We start from the raw sequence: 18,703 nt of genomic DNA, 5'->3' as shown, positions 1-18,703 counted from the left end.
TTTTTCTTGGCAATCACAAACGTAAACTACATACGCATGCAAAAGAATCATATCCATATCTTCCTTTTATTTGTGGGTTACTAGATTAATTCCCCAAATTGAAATTCAAATGATGTTCCTAAAACTGTTCTCAACTACAGTAAACTGTTCAGCTCCACGTCGGAAAAAAAAACATGAATGATATGAACAAATAGTTGAACGAGAGACTGCCAAAGTATGAATATATATTTAGGTGATTGAGTGAGAAATTATGACTGTCGGCTAGAAGCGCTAGCTATTATCATGTTAATCGCCTCCTGCATGGATAACACAACACTAACAGGAGAAGTTTAGAATTACCTTTATGGCAAACGACAGAAATGACCACGTGATCATGTTTATCCTATGTACTTGCCGCTCGCTGTTTTCATTTTTTCAGCGCAATTGTTTAGTTTCAGGTTAGTATCAAAGGTAAGAATTATTTCGCACTGTTATAATCCATGTACTAATTTCATTACTAATTAAGACAACATAAACGCGAATCTCGCGTATGCAGGTTGTCGTAAACGCGATTCTATCTCTCGGCTCTCTCTCTTACAAGTATGTTTATAAATTTCTGCGAAACTTGACCAAAGAAAGAAGGGCTTACTATTCATTTTAAATTTCTTTCTAGTTAAATATAGTTATTTAAGTATATAGTTTATTCATCAAATTATATAGTTATTTCATCTGTTTGTTTCTTATTTTCGAATTTCTAATGAAAAAGGACAATAATCAGGAACTAGCTTGAAAACTGTGGTTTGGTTGGGGGGGGGGGGGGGGGGGGGGAGTGAAGAGCATCGTTTTGGGACAGTTCTGGCTCTTTTTTTTTTTATTATTACCGTTCTCGAATGACGGAATAGATAGTCTGAGAATAACAGTTGCCAAAAAAAAACGTGATCCCAGATTTTCCCATTAACTTGAAAACCTTTGTAGAAGTACAAATTTCGTATTATTCTGAGTGCGCTGCATTCCGTTCATTGTCGTATCAAAAGCTGAATGAACAGAAGTAAAACTGCCATATAGAGTGGTTTTTATTTGGATGTCAAAAACCAAAACCGGCCAAAGTAATTACTTTGGTCAATCATGAGAGACGTAACCAGTGCAATGAATCAATCCGAACTCCAAGCAACCAGCGCCAAGGGCGGGAGAACGCATGCGACCAAGTCCCGATTGGTTTTGGTTTTGCTTCTCATTGGCTGAGAAAATGGCGCGAGTTTTGCCTACCAATCACAGAGCGAAGTAAAGCAATACCAAAGCAATTACCAAATTACTTTCGACACTCTACTGAAAAAAGTTCAATAAGGCAACGCAATCTTTTTCATGTGGGCCACACCTGCAACGGTTAGCCACCGAGACTACAGAGCGGCCATGTACAGTTGTTTCGCCCAAAGCTGTTTCGACCTATTTGAGGCTCTTCAGAACGGCGGCGTGGCTTGTATAGACTCGTTAACACTTCTTCCCTTTCATTTATCTTGCTAGTCATTTCAGAAAAGATCTAAGAGAGGAGAACGGTTATTAATCTCGCTGCACATTACGTGTGCAAGTGGGCAAAATCGATCTGATCTCAGCTAAAACACACGCTTCTCTCTAGTCTTGAACCCTATATCATGTCAGGCGCGTCCTTTTACCTAGGGCAATAGACGGTATTCATGTTCTTTAAGACCCACTTTGTTTTTGTACCCCACTCTCATGATTAGTGGTGGAAGTCAAGTCCAATACACACGAACTGACTCGGGTCGTCAAGACGACTTGACTTACCATAAGCCAGATCGTGTTGAACGAGACGAAAGTGAAGCGCTCTTACTTGAAGTCAGCTTACCAATTGCGAGAGATGTGATCCTGAATATTTTGTCGGATCGTAGTTGGTGACAGACTTAGAAAAAACTGCGCAGTGATGGTTGAAGTGGGGTGAAATATGTTGACGGATCGTGACGATTCGTCTAGATGGGCCAAAAAAGAGCGAAACAGCTGTCGATGGCTGGTTACTAGTCTTGAATGCTGATCGTTTCAGGTGTTGCCCACATGAGCGAGATTTCCGTTACATAATAGTGCGTTATGGCAGTTTTACTTTAATTAAGTTTTATTGAGTTCCCCACCCCCCACGAGGATTAATGATGACAAGGCCCATCAAAGCCTAGTGTGCCACTTATAAGGTACATGAACCCTCGAGTAGGGTTTGTTCCGTAGTTTTTTCTCACGATCATGATAGTAATAGTAATGTTTTCTGTTCATCTTCAGAAAGTGACAGTAAACACGCCCATGCGAAGAGCAGGAGACTCAAAAACAGTCCAATAATAGGAGCAAACCAACCTGAAAACACAAGGAGAAGAAACATACAATATGTAAACCGCATCTTTACAAACAGTGCCGACCCCATACCATTCTCGACCTGGCGTGAGTTTCTCGAAAGTCTCGAGATCTTACCGGGCCAAATCCATTTATTATCGATTATAGCGCAACTTGCCCCATAACTGGCAAAATTTTCACGTGCTGAATTTGGCTCATAGCGTATTCTCTATAAGAGGTCAAGCACAATGAATAAAAATGACATTTCATATAAAGAAAAGCACCAAACGATTTTCTCGCGTGGCGAAATTGTTCCCACTTTTCCAATAAAATGGAGTTCGAACTACTTTTAAATTTCAGTCTGGGTATTCGGTATGATATTCTGACGAGGAACTGCTTTAAAACATCTATCAGCGCTAGTTTGGAACATTTTATGGCATAGAAAACTGCGATGGATTGGTTAAACAGAGCTCTTATAAGAACAAATTTAAATTGACTCGCTGCTGCTCAACACGGTGCACATAATCTGGGTTTCGGATTGCAGTAAGTTATCGGGACCTATAATAATAATAATAATAATAATAATAATAATAATAATAATAATTATAATAATAATAATAATTATAATAATAATAATATTTATCTAGGGAGCCCACTTGCCTTGGCGGTTTTCAGTGTCACCCAGACAATTCTTGAATTTCGATTGAGGTTAAAACCTGTCACATACTAGCAAGCAATGGTGTGGTGCATTAAGGTAATACCCTGATTGCTTGTTTGCAAAACGTGAAGCTTCCACGCTACTGACGAGCGATTCAAAAAGCCCACATAGAGTACAAACAATGAGAACACTTTTAATTTCTTATAATGGGGAATATGACCTGGGGGCAACTCCCTTTAGGGGGTTGGGGGAAGGAAGAGGGCGGTAAACTCCTTCTGTAAGCCAGGCTGTACCGCCCAATATGATAAGCGAGCGAGCCTGCCATTTCTTTTAGCTATAAAATATTCAATAAGCTCGATGAATTTAAGCTACGCAATTTGATGACATAATAAATTTCTTTGCTTTTCTTCTAATGTTATAGTTAGAACGTAAAACTACGACTAGTCGATAGAAAATGGATTTGATACTTTTCGGGCCCGAAAGCTGGTACTGGGGCGAGGAACTGAGCCTGTAGAGTTTTCCTACTGATCTATGACACTAGCTTATGGTATATATCGTGTTGTGATTGGTTAGATATAGAGGATATTACACAGTGGCGCGAGGATACGAGTTTTATTTTCGAGTGGTAAAAACAATATTTTACGAACTAGCGCAGCGAATGAGTAAAATATTGTTTAAAATGAGGAAATAAAATTCATATCTTCAAGCCACCATGTAATTTTCTTTTTATTATATAGACAAATCTGTCGCTTGCCATTTTTCACCAACTGTTTGCATAAACAATCGTGAAAAAGCAAGGAAGGGCGTCATCAATATCCTCACTAGTGAGGGCATGGAAAATACGCCACTCGGGTCCCGGATGCAGGATGTAGTTTCGTATGAGTATTACGCCGAGTGGTGTATTTTGCAATAAAACACTTGTGTCTTTATAATAATAATAATAATAATAATAATAATAATAATAATAATAATAATAATAATAATAATAATAATAATGATTATTGACAGCTTCCTGATTAATCTTAACACATGTTGCCACATCAATCACGAGTTGTAAATATGCATAATCTGCTCTAGCGTAAACAGGATCGCGAGGAATTCTATTCTTCAATCGTACAAGACACATCCAAAACATCTTACTTGATTTGTACAATAAAGATTGTCAAAATGAAATCCTTCTAAATTGTAACCGTTTTTAATCCAGAGGGATTTAATTTTGATCTCTATGGAGCAAATTTAGTAAAGAGTGTCTTGTACGATCGAATGGAATTTTTACGATAAAAAAGCGCAAATGAACCGAGGTTCAATCGCGAGTATAAATCGAGTAGAATAGAAATTAGAAAAATAGTAAACACGAGACATCAAACCAGCCATCCGTTTTTTGTTATCATTGAAAGAATTTCAGGCTCATAGACTATATAAAACATCTAAAACAAGAACTCCGTAAAGAAACAGAAATTTCGAAACTAACAATTATTCCAGCCGGAAATTTTCCCTAAACAAGGCCTCTGCAACACTGTTTATTTCGGCTCCGGTAATTTCAGTCTCAGTAGTAGAGAAATTTAGAATTACATTTAAGGCAAACGGTAAACGGCAGAAATGACCACGTGACCATGCCTACACTTTATCTGTAATTCTAGTGATTCAAGCTAACCTTCGATTTCGGGGTCAAACAAAAATCCTCAACTTTCCGCTATAGAGCTTCGCTTCAGTTTCTGCTGTAGCTGTCGTAGGGCTCAAGCATTGAAATGATTGTCTCTTTCAAGAATTATATAGTTTTAGTTTGAGTTTGAATCCTCGCCAAACTGTCATGAACACAACACTAAAAAAGTTTAACATTTTTGTCGATGATGACATCTCTGACTTTTCATCCGTCTGCACTCTAATTGTGAATGAATAAACTTTAGTTATAAAATCTTGACGTTTCGACGTCGTCATTTAGCCATTGTCAAGAGAACGATAGCTATTCAAATCCTGCGAGAAGACCTTTTAAAGCTGAAAAAATTAACATAAGGCATAAACAAAGACCTTGGCGCGAATAGACGCGCGATATAAATTAGCCAATGAGCGCGCGAGAAATTTGACAGTTCTTGCAAAAAAAAAAAAAATACGCCAGTTTTTTTGTTGGTTTTTTATTGGTTTTTACTTTTACCAAGATGGTAAATTTCGTCATAACATTGTCAAAGTTTAACGAAATTTATCATCAATAAGTTGACAGCTACATGCAAAACAGGCGTCAATTTGTTAATGCTCTGCACCCTGTGTGGGGTACTGGAATTTTTCACCGGAGGGTTTCTGCGGTAAAACAATGCAGAGCGTTATGGGAAAGCAAATCGAAAAATATAAATATACTTTTTTTTCAATTTCCCCAGAGCCCTCCTGGAGACCACCCACTGACCAAAGAGCCTGAGGACTCTGGATACGAGATTGATCTTACGAAGACCCCGCTATTCGAGGAAAGGAGCCCTCGTTCCTCCCCGACCCTGAGAGAGCGGCGGCATTCCCAAGTATCACTTACACTTTTCTGGCAAAAAAAGTGACATGAGTCAGTTTAGTTTTAAAGCACTAATTCCGCGCAAGTCCATTTTTTAATTATCACGATTCAAATCGACGTCAACTCCAATTTTTCACTGTTCGGTTGTCACTGACGCAGACTAAGTTGATGTAATTTGTTTACTTTAGTATGGGCCTGTGCAAAGCGGCGTTGAGTTGAAATGGTCTCTTGTTCTGCTTGCGTCTTTTTAAAGTAAACTAGTGTGCAAATCCGTTTAATCCCAACATTATAAGTGGTTTATGAATTAGCATGTCCACTCACGCGATCGATAGGACATGAAACAAATTATTGGTGGACATGCCAGTGCATATAGAATTATATTTACTGAGTGATCATGATAAAGACACTAATCTCATTTAAACTTTTTATGTTTTTTAATATTATAACTTACCAATTTCATCACAATTTGCCTGAACACGCACACAGGACTCAGCCGAGTGCTGTTCGTGAGGCAATTGTGAGCAATCGGGAGTTTCCGTAATCACCGGAGGAATCACTGGTTTCTCTCGAGCTGGAAGACTGAGTGTCCTTCTTGAACGATGTGATCCAAGCGGTGGAGGGGGGTTGTAGGAATGACTTCGAAAGGCGCGTGTTTGTAAATTGCTTGTCGGAACAGAAAGCATAATACGATCAGACATTGCGGTACTTCACGGAAAATGATCAGATAGCCTGTAAATACGAAGAAAACATATTACTACAGAAGTCCTCCTTACAAGGGTTCAACTGCTTCCTCTTATGTATAACGCGTTCCGGTATTACGTCACTCCGCGATGCTCTTCTGGTATAACTTGATCATATAAGGTCACGCAATAATAACCAAAAATATACAAAACACCTTGCGTCACGTCTACTGTCCTAAGTCATTTCTGTTACTGTTGAGTCATAAGCTGCCCATAAACCCTAGCGTTCCTATGTCGAGCGCGGCCATTAACCAAGAGAGAGACTGGGGACGAGTAAGCCAAGAACCCTGACTTATCGATAGAAATCACAGATATTTTCAACAAAGAGCATCCTTTGTTCATGGGTGCAAACACCTCATGGTGAACCGTGATACCACAAATTCAGAATACCACCAACCACATAAAGGAAAAAAGGACAAGTATCAGTCGGTTGGTTAAAATATGACAGAAAAGACTAATTGGATCTTTTTCAAATGAAGCTTCATCTCACAACACTTTAAAATCGAATCGAATCGTATCGGTTTGCCACAAGGAGAAATTAAACGCTTTATGGCATCGAATAAAGTGTGGATTTAATTAATTTGAACGAAGAACCAAAATTTAAATAAAACAAAACTAGGCCGAAAGGTAGCCTAAAGATTTTTTTAATATCCTTAGATTTTCTACTGTCGTAACAACACCACTCAAATTAATTTTCGTAGTCTACTGCACCAGTCAAGGGTTCCCTTTCTTGTACGAATGTTCGAGAAATCGTTTCTATTATTTTCCCTCAAGTCTTGATGAATTGTGATGAATGTAAGAGCTCTTTGTACATAACATATCAGTAGTTTTAAATAACCGAATACTCTCTAGATAATTCCGTGAATTCTCTTCGCTTCATCTTATTAGTCTTACGAGATATTTCTTAGGTTACGACCAAACCATACAAAAAGTGAAATTAGCCTCACCTATGTTGCAGCATTAGATAGGTTCCAGGATCATGTGAGTAAGTGCGGATCTTTCTTCCAGTGTTTTCCAATTATTTTTGGTTAAATTTGCATGTTTGAAATTGAGTAGCCTGATCAATGAGAACAAAACTAAAGCCGATGAAATAAATGACAACCAGCAAATTGAACAAAATGAAACGAAATGTTAGGCCAAGAAAAACAAACTAAAAAATGAACTTACTGGAGTGGTTAGTAATAAGCGATTGATTGCTCTTTTTCTTCCAACTTTTTTCAACATCATGAAATTGAAGAAAACATTTAAAGGCATTTTAAAATAGCTTTTCTGAGGTCAAAGGCAAACAAAACAAAAGATATCAAACATGCAAACTGTTTACACTTCGGTAAAATTTTTATTTACAAACTCCAAGACAGTAATGAATGTTTTAGAAAATCCCAGGAAATTGCCCTTCAGGAAATTTTAGCATTTCAATGGAAAGCCTCTAATTGACAGTTTAAAGGATTACAAAATAAACAACTTGGTAAATGCTTTGAAAAGGAACTCTGAACAAACATGACAAACTTGACAAAATAGAAAATGAGAATAGTAAATAGCACCGGAGATACCTAAAGTGTGTTTATTAAAAAGGGAACGAAAAGTTGATAAAAAGTAAATACAAATCACCCCAAAATTATTACATTATTACATTTTTTTTAAAACAAGGCTTTCAATATATATGCAAGTAAAGATTAACGATGAAATCGAACAACTTTTGGGGGTTGCCATGACACCATTTTCAAGTTTAAAATGATTAGATTACGACGTCGAAACATCCTTCGATTTTATCGCTAATTTTTACTTGCTTATGATTGCATTACGAAATCTTTAGTTATAATCAATATTCAAGGAATTAATCTCAGCGTGATTCGTCTTAATAAACCAAACCGTAAAATACGCAAGGCCATTTTTTGAGAAGAACTAATAAGTTAGAAACTATTTTGGTTGAGATTTGTTCGCCATTCAAAACGGCCCATTTAAAACTATAAGTAATGCAGATTTGGAAGCGATTTCCCCGTATCTGCTGCGCTTGAATTCTAATTTTAAATCCTGGTTGTCGCTCCGTCTTGAAAGAAATCAATTTAAACAACGTAAACGTCTGTTTTTGTAAGGGTTTCGGTGCCTACCGAATTACTTCGCTTCGCGTTTGGTCTGGTAACGAACCATTTCCGAAGCGTTACGATCTTAGTCGTGATCTAGTCGGAAGTTTGCAAATATATTTTTCTTTCGCCTTATCCCTTTGTTGTTTTTCTTGCAGCTAATAAATTTTACGTCTTGAAAAATACCCAAGGATATCTAACAATTGAAAGAATCTAGTTTTACGAATTCAAAATTAAATATCGCTGCTCTATAGCTAATTGGACATGAAAATAAACCTTTATCTATATTTTAATTATCTATGCGTCAGTTAATTGTCATATTCTTGGCTTTTTGAAAAGAAATGCATTAAGAATTGTTGCTGTTAAGTTAGAAAATATAAGTATCATTCTCAGAATTAAGGAAAACTTGCCATGTCAACCAAACCGGCTGCAGTGTATTATTCCATTTTGCAAGGTTTCCGAAAATTACAGTAAGGAGGATTGGCAGTATTCGAGAATGAGTTCGAAAATACACTTCTTAAAATCGTCGATAATGGTAAATTCAGTGTTGTAAATTAACATAGCTTTAAAAAGCTGTTATAAATGAATGTAGCACAAGGAATTATAAGTTGTTTTACATCGGTTTTCGGTTTCATTTATTAAAGAAAATAGTGTCACTTTATTTTGAATTCCTTTTCACAAAACCGAAACGGCAGCGAATAATGACAGAAAATGATGTCACTAAACGATTAATATCATTCTCTTGTTGCTAATGGAAGCTACTGCAGGTGAAACTTAACAATACATTTGAGATTTACTTTCTAAAGGAGGTAAGCCAGACAAAACTGAAGGCCGAAATGTGTCGGCAAGGTTCATATGTTAATGAGGAAACATCAGAGTTTCAATCGCAGAGAAGAAGCACGCCCGACCTGAAGTTTTAATAAAAAGACAAAATGACGTAAAAAAATTTTCACTTATTTTTTTACAGAACATTAGTTTGCTTAAACTGAATAAACATCAAGATTATTCGGGATTAAACCTAATCAATAATTTTCTTGGAAAGAGTATCCATTTTGTAATTCAGTTCGATATCAATATAAGATTGAAATGTTAGGGAAATACTAGCTTTAAAAAAAGCGATCAGCAGATTACGCTTGATTTGTTCCCAGTTTTGCTGTAATGCAAAAGGTCTGCAAATTTCCAAATCGGTTTTGATTTTAAATTCATTCACTGTCATTTTTTTTTTTTTTTTTTTTGTTATTAATAAAAGTAGAAAATCACCCCACTAAGTTTAGCGAAAACACCGCAGTAATATTAAATGTCTTTAATTTCTTTAGTCTTTGCCCATTACGGAGCTAAACTGCCATTGGTCGTAAAATGTGATAAGTTATACTTACCAGGTTATGTAGAGTTCACAACTGGATTTTTCAGTAGATTCTGCACTCACGTTTCAAAGTCGGCGTTTCAAGTCAATTCAATACAAAGCCCTGTATGGTGTTCTTAACTGAAGCACTTATGAACCGAACCCGATATCCGTATTTGCCGCAAGCTTAAGGGCTCTTTTGCCAATGATCGGGGCGGCTAAAGGTTCTGCAAAATGTTCATATGTTGAAAGCAATATGTATATACATCTTCGCGTCTTCAATCTCACGTTGTCTTTTGTCTTGATCTACGTAATTTCCTGATTTTTAAATGAATGTATTCTCGAGGCGTAAGCTTTGATGCTTTGCGCGGAACAACACAAAATTAAAATTGAAAAAGTGACGTCCCATGAGATATTTATCTGCTTTTTTAAACATGTTTATAGAAAGACTTTATTGAAAGATGTTATGAGAAGTATAATTCTGAATTGGATCTTTTCTGATCTTTTTAGTTGTCTTGATGGAAAGGAAATATGACAACAAAATAATTAGGCCGGAGTAGAAAACAATTAATTGTGTCGGTTTTTCAGAAAATTCCTAAATAACGTTGATTTGAAATAACTATTTTGATCTTTCGATTAATCACTTTTCGTTTAAAAATAATTACGTTTATTTCGGTGTCATCTCTTTTTATACACCTTTAGATGCAAATTTTATAGGAGAAGCAAACACTGAAGAAAATCGTTGAAATTATATTTGTTAATAACTCTCCTTCTTTAATTCTAATCTAAGTGATCAAGCCTTATAAGCCATTGAGCACATTTACCATAAGCCCACCATTAATTTTGATGACTGTGATTGGTTACAATTATCACGTGACCCAAGACAAAAAAATAATTAGCTTTATTTATTCAGGGACACTTTGGCGTTATACTGTTCTCCCGAAAGGCTCTGACAGAAATAACAAAATATAATAAATTGCATACACCATTGCATGAACGCTCTGAACAATCTAATAGTTTGACCCTTCAAAAATAGCTTAGCGCTCTCCGATAACTCAGTTCCTCCCGAATAAATTAATGAACGCTTTTGAAAATTATTTCTGCGCCGAGTGTTATAATTATGCACATCTTTGTAGTATTTGCACCTTCTGCCTTCTATCCTCACGTTTTTCCCAGTTAAGTTGTTTTTTAAACAGTTAATCGAGGTTTTCAGCTCGCTCGCTAAAAGTGTGTTTAAAGTATCCTCTCTTTTTTTTCAAGCTAATGGTAAAAAACAGCCTATATCAAAACTGAGGGACAAAAATCTTTTGGAAAAATTTCTATTAATTTATAACTGAACTCGAATTAAAGTTCACGTAAATCCAGGATCAGCTTAATCGGGTTTTGACAAAGCACGAGAAGACGGATTTACAACAGTAGCAAAACTGCAGCAAATGAGAAAAAACAATGTTGATGAAATTTTGTCATATTTGCTCAAAACTAAACTTTGTTTGAACTAGATTTGCGTGAAAGGCAAAGACAGTAAAAACCGCATTTACCCAATGTTTTCAAACCGATGCAGATGTGAGCAAAAAAAGTACACATTTGAGACAACTTTATTTCAATTTGGGGAAAAATTCCATACATAGAATTATCAGAAATAACAACATGATAGGCTTATGCATCAATTGGAAACTCGGAAAAAATTCGAGCACCAGATGGGATTTGAACCCACGACCCTCCGTGATCTAGTCGCATGATCTAACTGTCATGTTCAGCAAGGATGAAATGTGGGTCTTTGACTAGAACCGCATCACCCAGCAGTCACATAGTCAAATCAATATAGGCACATATAACTCATAACTGTATCGCTAAGTCACCTTACGGCATATCAGAGATGCAACCATCCAACCACCAAAGATTCCGTTAGAATTATTGTTGGGGAATGCTTTTAAAATTATCTCTAACAGTGCGTGGTTGCCCCAAATTTTCGTTTTCGATTCCACTGGCCCTTGCTAAGATCTGCTTTTCCTGCGTAGTCATAAACTACTGTGATGTCCGAGGGTCAAACATCAAATCAAACACAGAGATGCTAGTTCCAACACACTCTTTTTATTTATTTAATATAACCATTTTATAAGGACCGTTGGGGCTAAGATAAATCGAAAGAACGTACAAAGAACATATCCCAAAAGATATATATATATATAGTCTATACAGTCCAATTATCTCACATGCCAAGAGTTGGCGGGCACGATACCTTGTGCGCAGCACATAGGTCGCCGAAACATATCACAGATAACCTGATACAGCTATACATTACAGCAAACAATTAACAATTATTCCACTAGCGCGCGTTGGATATGAGATGATAGATAGCCAACGAGGCGCGTTAAGCGCCGAGTTGGTTATAATCAGCTCATATATTTCAACAAGCGAAAGTGGAATAATTGTTTTTATTACACTCATTTGGAAATTACTGGTGATGCTTGCAATCTGATTGGCTCTAAAAAGTGCCATTTATTCACGAATCGCACTACTTTTTGCTCTAAATCGCATCCTTAAGCTTTTTTTAGCCCAACAAAATGAAAATGAAATATTAATAACCAATCGAATTTCACGGTTTACCTTTACTAGCCGATCAGGTAGCAGAAAAATATAGGGGAAAATGTCATTTTTTCGGGAGAGGCGGAAGGGGGAGGGGGGGGGGGGGTGGGCAGGTGGGCTGGGGAATTGCATTTTCTGACAGTGACATTTCTATTTTCTACTCTTTTTAGTATTAAAAGTAGTAATAAAATTTAGTATTGGCAAAAAAAAAACTGTGTGATTTTGAAATGGATGTAATAAAGTGATAATTGAACTTCGTGTCGTGCATTTTTTGTCTGAAATCATACTTGTGATTTTCCAATCGAACTCGCGCTGCGCGCTCGTTCAATTTTGAAATCACACATAATTTCAGACCAAATCGCACTCTGCTTAGTTCAATTATCGCTTTTTCTTGGTATTTCTCTAGCATGGTATAATTTTCATGGCCGCTAAGCCAATCAAATCCCTAAAACTGCATTTTGTAGTAATCCAGTTTTCGGAAGAAGAAGTTCTTTAAAAATGACAATACATGGAGGTCTCTAAAACGAAGATGTAATTTGGTTTTGACACGCCGGGCATCTCTAATATAAATAATCTAAGAAAAGCAAGGCTGATTTCACGGTCAGGGAAGTATATTTTTCCAATATTTCGAAACGGTACGGCTTTTCTTACCCTGAAGAAAAAAGGCCGTTCAAAATATTGGAGAAATATACTTCCCTGACCAGGACCGTGAAATCAGCCGCTTGCTCTTTTTAATTTTGTTCTACAATTTTTTTTGCTGATTAGATCCTTTGCTACAGGATCCGGTACTTTTATTTTGTCGCGGACACAGTTAATCCCTAATATAGACCTTCTTAAGCTCGTTATCGTGAAATCCTGGTGAGCGTAACGTCTGGCAGCTTCGTCGCAAGTGGCTGATATTACGCGCCGTAAGGTGCCGACTTCTGGCAACTCTGACTGAGATAAAAATACGTTTATGTCGTGTTCTTGTTTGAAATAATTTACTTCCTGCATGTATATGCATGTTTCATTCTTGACTGCTCCTTATTCTTGTAGGGTTGTTTAGTGTACCTTTGTTTTATGTCTTTGCCACACAAATAGCTGACAATTGCGACACACGCATATTACTTGCTTGCATGAAATTCTCAGTTCTTTTTATGAAACACTCATATCAAGTTGTTTTTCTCTCTCTCCTTTTTTTTTTTTCTTTTTTTTTTTTTTTGATGTCCCTGTGGATAAAAAATAAAAGATCTGTGAATGATGTATAATTCAGTCAGTGACACAGGCATACTCGGAAAAAAAATACAAGTGCTCCTATCAGGAGTTGAACCTATGACCTTCCAATTACTAGTTCGGATGTTCTACCACTGAGCTAAAGGAGACTCTTGTTAGCTAAGGCCATTAAAATAGGTTCATCGAAATCTGCTTGTTCTGTCGTTTTAAACGCGTATTGAGACCTAAGAAGGGGACGAAGGTTCACGTACATGTGTCAGTTGATCATCTTGCTGAATAGTAGGCCAGTGCGCATGACCAGAAATACATCAGAAGACTACAGGATAATCCCACAACTGGTGTGTACCAGGCTGAAAAACAGACATAACAAAATAAAAAAAATAACGGATTTAAAATGATTTGAGGAACTTACTAGTGGAATTCAACAAATGTGAAAACAAAGTTTAAGGTAAATTCCTTTGTAGCGGCCATTTGTCGTAAGCTTCTTTTTAGCTTTCTGCGCTCACTAATTTGTGTTAAATTTATTTATTTAACGATATATTTACTCCACCCTAAGTCATTCCATTATCAGATTAGCGGCGCTTCGCAGTTATTAAAGTCAAGAGGAAGGAAAACCATAACTAAAACGACCTTCAGGAAACCCTCGGGTTGTACGTTGGACGTCCTTAGCAGGGGACCTTTGGTACGCCCACAGTTCAAATACCCAATCAAAGAACAGCAATGACAATTAAAATGCCATCGTCATACCTTTGCGTAGTTCTTAAGATAAATCTACTCGTGAAATTAAGGTTGATTCAAGGAGTTATTAGGGACTTAACGCAACCACGACGGCAACGCCAACGAAAACGTCACTTGATAATACAAGTTCGTGTTACTTGTACTACTTTGCGCTTATTCCAATACGTTCAACTTCTACAATGTGACCGAACTATCCAGTAACAGAACTGGTGGGAACAGTCCTCAAGTTAGCACAGAAAATGAAAATGTACTGTCATCTGCTCACGCTCTCCATAAAACCTTGAATTTGGGCATTTCACGTTGTTGTTTGGCCGAAGATGGCGACGAAATGTATCAAAATTTGTAATGCACGTGCACAGCATTGTTTAGCTCATTAAGCCTTTTCTTTATTGACGTTTTCGTTGCCGTCGGCGTCGTGGTTTGCGTAACGTCCTTAATACTGGTAGAGGCTCCTGGTCATAAGTACAATAAAATGGTTATGGTAATGCATTTATATAAAATGGTTATGGTAATGCATTTATATACCGCACATATCACATAGTCTCATGGCGGTTTACAATTCCTCTGTGAGGTGAGATCGGACGTCGGCATTTAAAGGAGCCACTGGAAGCCGCTATCAGCCCATATTTTGGGCTCCTGGTTTTGTTGAAACTTGATTCGCTACGTACCAAGTGTACCAAATTAAAAAAAAAAAAAAAAAAAAGTAAAAATTTTCAGCAACCTCACCCATACTTTCCTTATTAGGATCGCAGTCCAGCTCTTCTTCCTCGCTTTCAGTCTCCTGGTTGTCACGGCAACCTTGTATGATAATGAAGGGCGGGATGACTGGTTTGCAAGGTAGACTCAACGTGCGTCGCTTTGGGCGTGGCGGCAAAAGAAAAGGCTGACTCTGGTTCTTGAGGGAATGGGAACGAAAGTTACGCGAGTGCTCATGGGACGGCGTTAACAAGTTTGATTCAGACATGGCGTCAGGCAGCTCGGAGAAAACGGTCTATGAGTAAAAAAAAAAAGAATGAAATGTTAGTTTATAATCGGGTATAAACTATCTACTACCTTGATCGCTATCTAATTGGCCATCTTGGGTAAAATGGGCCTTGTAATTACTGTGTGCCTGTCACCGTGTCCTCAGGCTCATTGGCCAGCGGTTGTTCGCTGGAGAGATTCTAGAGAGTTGGAAAATACTTAAATTTTTTGATTGGCTGCCCCGTGACGTCTAACATTGTTTTACCGTCCGGAGCCTCGAGACCAACCGCTGGCCAAATATCCTAAGGACTCTAGGTAGGAGATTGAACTTGCATGAGAAAGCTCCCAGTTAGTTTTCATTCCTGCTTTAATGTGACTCCAGCATGCTTTATCCCTTCCATGCCTTGTGCCAGTCTTCCTTAAATCCATGAATTTTGACCCTGTCCCGATTAGCTTCTATTCTCCAAGCTAGGATGTTCTCCAAAATACACTTTGCCCCACAGTAAGTCCTATGACCAACCTTGGAAATCGGACCGGATCTCTCCAAAATGGTACCATCATACATTACTTACCATATAAACTTCTGACCTAGTATCCTCCCTCTAGTGACACCCCTCCTCTGCCCCCCTATGCTACACCCTGAGGGGCACTGTTACTAAACTGAGGGGGAGACCGCCACTTACGTTTTGTCACCGTACCCGTTATTATCGGTTCTTCCCAACAGGAGGTAGGCCTAGGAAGGTTTACTACAACAAGGGACCTAACTTGTAGCTGACTGTGAGTGCGGTTAATTAAGCCTTGCTTGTTCCCTCACTTTAACCCTTAAAGCCCTAACAGTGATCAGCATCAAATTTCTTCTTGCAATATCAATGCTAAATCAACCCCTGAGGTCATGAGAATTAAGGATATGGTCACCCAAGGTGAATTTTCTCGATATTTTAATAACCTCTCTCCAGTACTTTTATAAGAAAAGCATGGGGACAAGATAGGAGAATTTGTTTTTTGATATAAGGAGTTAAAAGCTCATGACTTGAGAATAGGCCATTTCCGAGTCGCTGTGAACCTCTTTATGAGCGCGAGGCTAAGTTTTTGTTATGAAAATTAGTTAGTTTTTATTCGTTCGACATTCAAATCCTAGCAGTATGCAGGATGTTTGTCCCATGAACCTAGTTTAATGGCCTTAGCTCCCACGAGTCTCCTGTAGCTCAGTGGTAGAGCATCCGAACTAGTAATCGGAAAGTCTTAGGTTCGACTCCTGATAGGAGCACTCGGATTTCTTTTTTCCGAGTATGCCTGCGTCACTTTCTAGAATAATCATCATTCTCATTCATTCACCAGGCTGGAGATTCACCATCACATTTCTTTCATAAAACTAATTTCATACGAAAAGCTTTTGCACTTAGCCTCGCTTTCACAATGAGGTTTACAGCAACTCGGAAATGGCTTATTGAGTGAAATGAACTCATTAAACTCTGGTTGCTTGGAATTGTGTCTAACAAGTTTTTAAATTGGAGTCATAAACATTCAAATGTTGAATTTCGGAGTGAAAAATTGTCGTTGTCCTCGCAATTTAATTTTTAGTGACCAATGGACGGTTATTCCAAACGTGAACAGCTGGGTTATCCAGTGTGCATCTGAAAAGTGTTTTAATTTGACGTTTTCTCTGAAACTGAATCGCCGGCAGTTTGAGAAACATCATCACGTGACGTGTCTCGTGTTGTTTAGGGCTGCTTATTGTGCTTAAAAATTTTAAGGACGATGAGATCTGTCTATGTGTGAAATTTTAATTTCGTCTTATTTGCGTTGTAGACGCCCCCTCTCTCCTGTTTAAACTACTTGAGTAGGCACGCAATGAAATGAGAAGCTTTTTTTTTCCATTTGTCAAAAAACGTTGGATCGATCGAGTGATGGGAAATGGAACATTTTATTAGGATCGCCTAACATAGTCACGATTATGTTGAGGACCATACATTTATTCAAATTTTTATACCACACTGAAAATTGAAGGAGTGTTTGATCACATTGCCTAGCGAGCTGACCTGTTTTCCTTTAAGCTTTTAGGGTGTTTAATCTTGGTGAACAAACGCGTTGGTGAATTTCAATTTCGCTTAATAAGGTGGCTGTTTTCATGCAAATCAAACAAGATGGTTTATATTAGCATATTTTACAGACAGGCAAAATATATGGTAGCCCGTGAACTTATCTTCGGATACGTAAAGTAGCTTAAATTTAGACAGCTGGATAGCATCCTTCAGGGGTCTGACTCAGTAGATTTTTCGTGTAAATTTATTGATATGATCAACCTATTCTGGCATCATAACCCAGTCTGCATTTGACAGAACTGAATCATCGACAAAGTTGCTAAAAACTAAACTTTATAATTAAAATTAACTATCTAATTTACGGTGAAAATAAACACGGAGCAGCGGTAGCATTGTAAAAATTTCAGAAATTTGCAACATAGTTTTCAATGTTCATGGCCGTCTGTCTATGAATCCATCGTAATAATAAAATCCCAATTGCCTTATCTTGCAAATTATAGAAAGCAAATAACAGAGCCTAACAAACGCCTACTGCTTAATGGTGTCTGTAGTTTCTTTCCAACTAGCGCAGAACTAAAAATTTCACGATGAATATTTGCTCGGAAGAGCTGAATCGCTTTAGATTTTCGAATTTAACTGTGATAAAAAAAATAGATTTTTGTTGGTGAAATGTCATGTCAAATATTCATATTAAACATGGGTATCAAGCATAACACCTTTTGTCCTCGGAGGGACAAAAATGGCTTTGAAAGTGCAAAATAAGTCTGGGTAAGATTCAAAAGACTTTTCCGTGAACAGTAGCTAGGCAAATCAGGAGATAATATTCCGCTTACGAAAATTTTCCACGTCCTAAATAAACCGAAGAGATCTTACTGCCTAGATCGTTCCAAACAGCCTTTGTATTAAAGCTTTAAAAAAAAGAAAACGAGTATCAGTATTGGATTGTCTTTATTGGGCGCCCTTGCAGAAAACACTTTATAGGCTCAGGGGCAAAACATGAACGTTAAACATCAACATCAACGAAACATGAACGTTGCACTTTCTTATAATAGATACTTTCTGTTCGATGCCACTCCTTTAAGACTGAGAATTATGAACGTGAATTCGGCAAATCGCCAAATTATGACTGCCACATAGTCTTTGAATTCAAAATGATCAGTAATATAACATGGGTTTTGTCGTCGGTAACTAACCTTTTTTAGTTTCACTGCGTTGGACGTCTTGAAATCTTCTGGTGCACTCAGATGTTTCTAAGTTTGCCGATAACAAATAATTCTTTATGTTTGCAAGGCTCTGTTGGCCTAAAAACGCACTTGCTGTGTATACAAACTGTCTTCGTCTGCGGGACGGGAATAAAACCTGCAATGTCGTTTGATTTTTCCGATGAAGATATTCTGTCTAATTTCACAAGTCCCGCGATAAGCAACGATACAGAAAAATCAAACGTTGCAGCAAAATTTAAGAAACTTCATGGTTGACTGATATTGAACGTGTTTCGCCGATGAAAATTGAAATTTTTGACGCGCTGCTCAATCACCAG

The 18,703-nt window shown here is 37.5% G+C and overlaps 2 protein-coding genes across 2 annotated transcripts; both read right to left on the bottom strand.

The window, feature by feature from the left end:
• Nucleotides 1-917: 917 nt before the first annotated feature.
• Nucleotides 918-10,325, bottom strand: LOC146448545 (uncharacterized). The gene is made up of 3 exons (XM_085102473.1): nucleotides 9,657-10,325; nucleotides 5,911-6,188; nucleotides 918-2,331 (listed from the first exon to the last, which is right to left on the bottom strand). Exons 2-3 carry the CDS (start codon nucleotides 6,155-6,157, stop codon nucleotides 2,222-2,224), a joined length of 357 nt encoding a protein of 118 aa, XP_084958599.1. The 5' UTR covers nucleotides 6,158-6,188; nucleotides 9,657-10,325; the 3' UTR covers nucleotides 918-2,221.
• Nucleotides 10,326-12,296: 1,971 nt separating this feature from the next.
• Nucleotides 12,297-18,490, bottom strand: LOC146448544 (uncharacterized). The gene is made up of 4 exons (XM_085102480.1): nucleotides 18,357-18,490; nucleotides 14,885-15,149; nucleotides 13,672-13,770; nucleotides 12,297-13,416 (listed from the first exon to the last, which is right to left on the bottom strand). Exons 2-3 carry the CDS (start codon nucleotides 15,120-15,122, stop codon nucleotides 13,685-13,687), a joined length of 324 nt encoding a protein of 107 aa, XP_084958606.1. The 5' UTR covers nucleotides 15,123-15,149; nucleotides 18,357-18,490; the 3' UTR covers nucleotides 12,297-13,416; nucleotides 13,672-13,684.
• Between the last annotated feature and the right edge of the window lie 213 nt (nucleotides 18,491-18,703).

The sequence above is a fragment of the Pavona decussata genome, unplaced genomic scaffold, assembly GCF_977016875.1.
Source record: "Pavona decussata unplaced genomic scaffold, jaPavDecu1.1 SCAFFOLD_912, whole genome shotgun sequence".
NCBI lineage: Eukaryota > Metazoa > Cnidaria > Anthozoa > Scleractinia > Agariciidae > Pavona > Pavona decussata.
The sequence above is the reverse complement of the archived record's forward strand: the minus strand, read 5'-3'. Positions and strand labels throughout refer to the sequence as shown.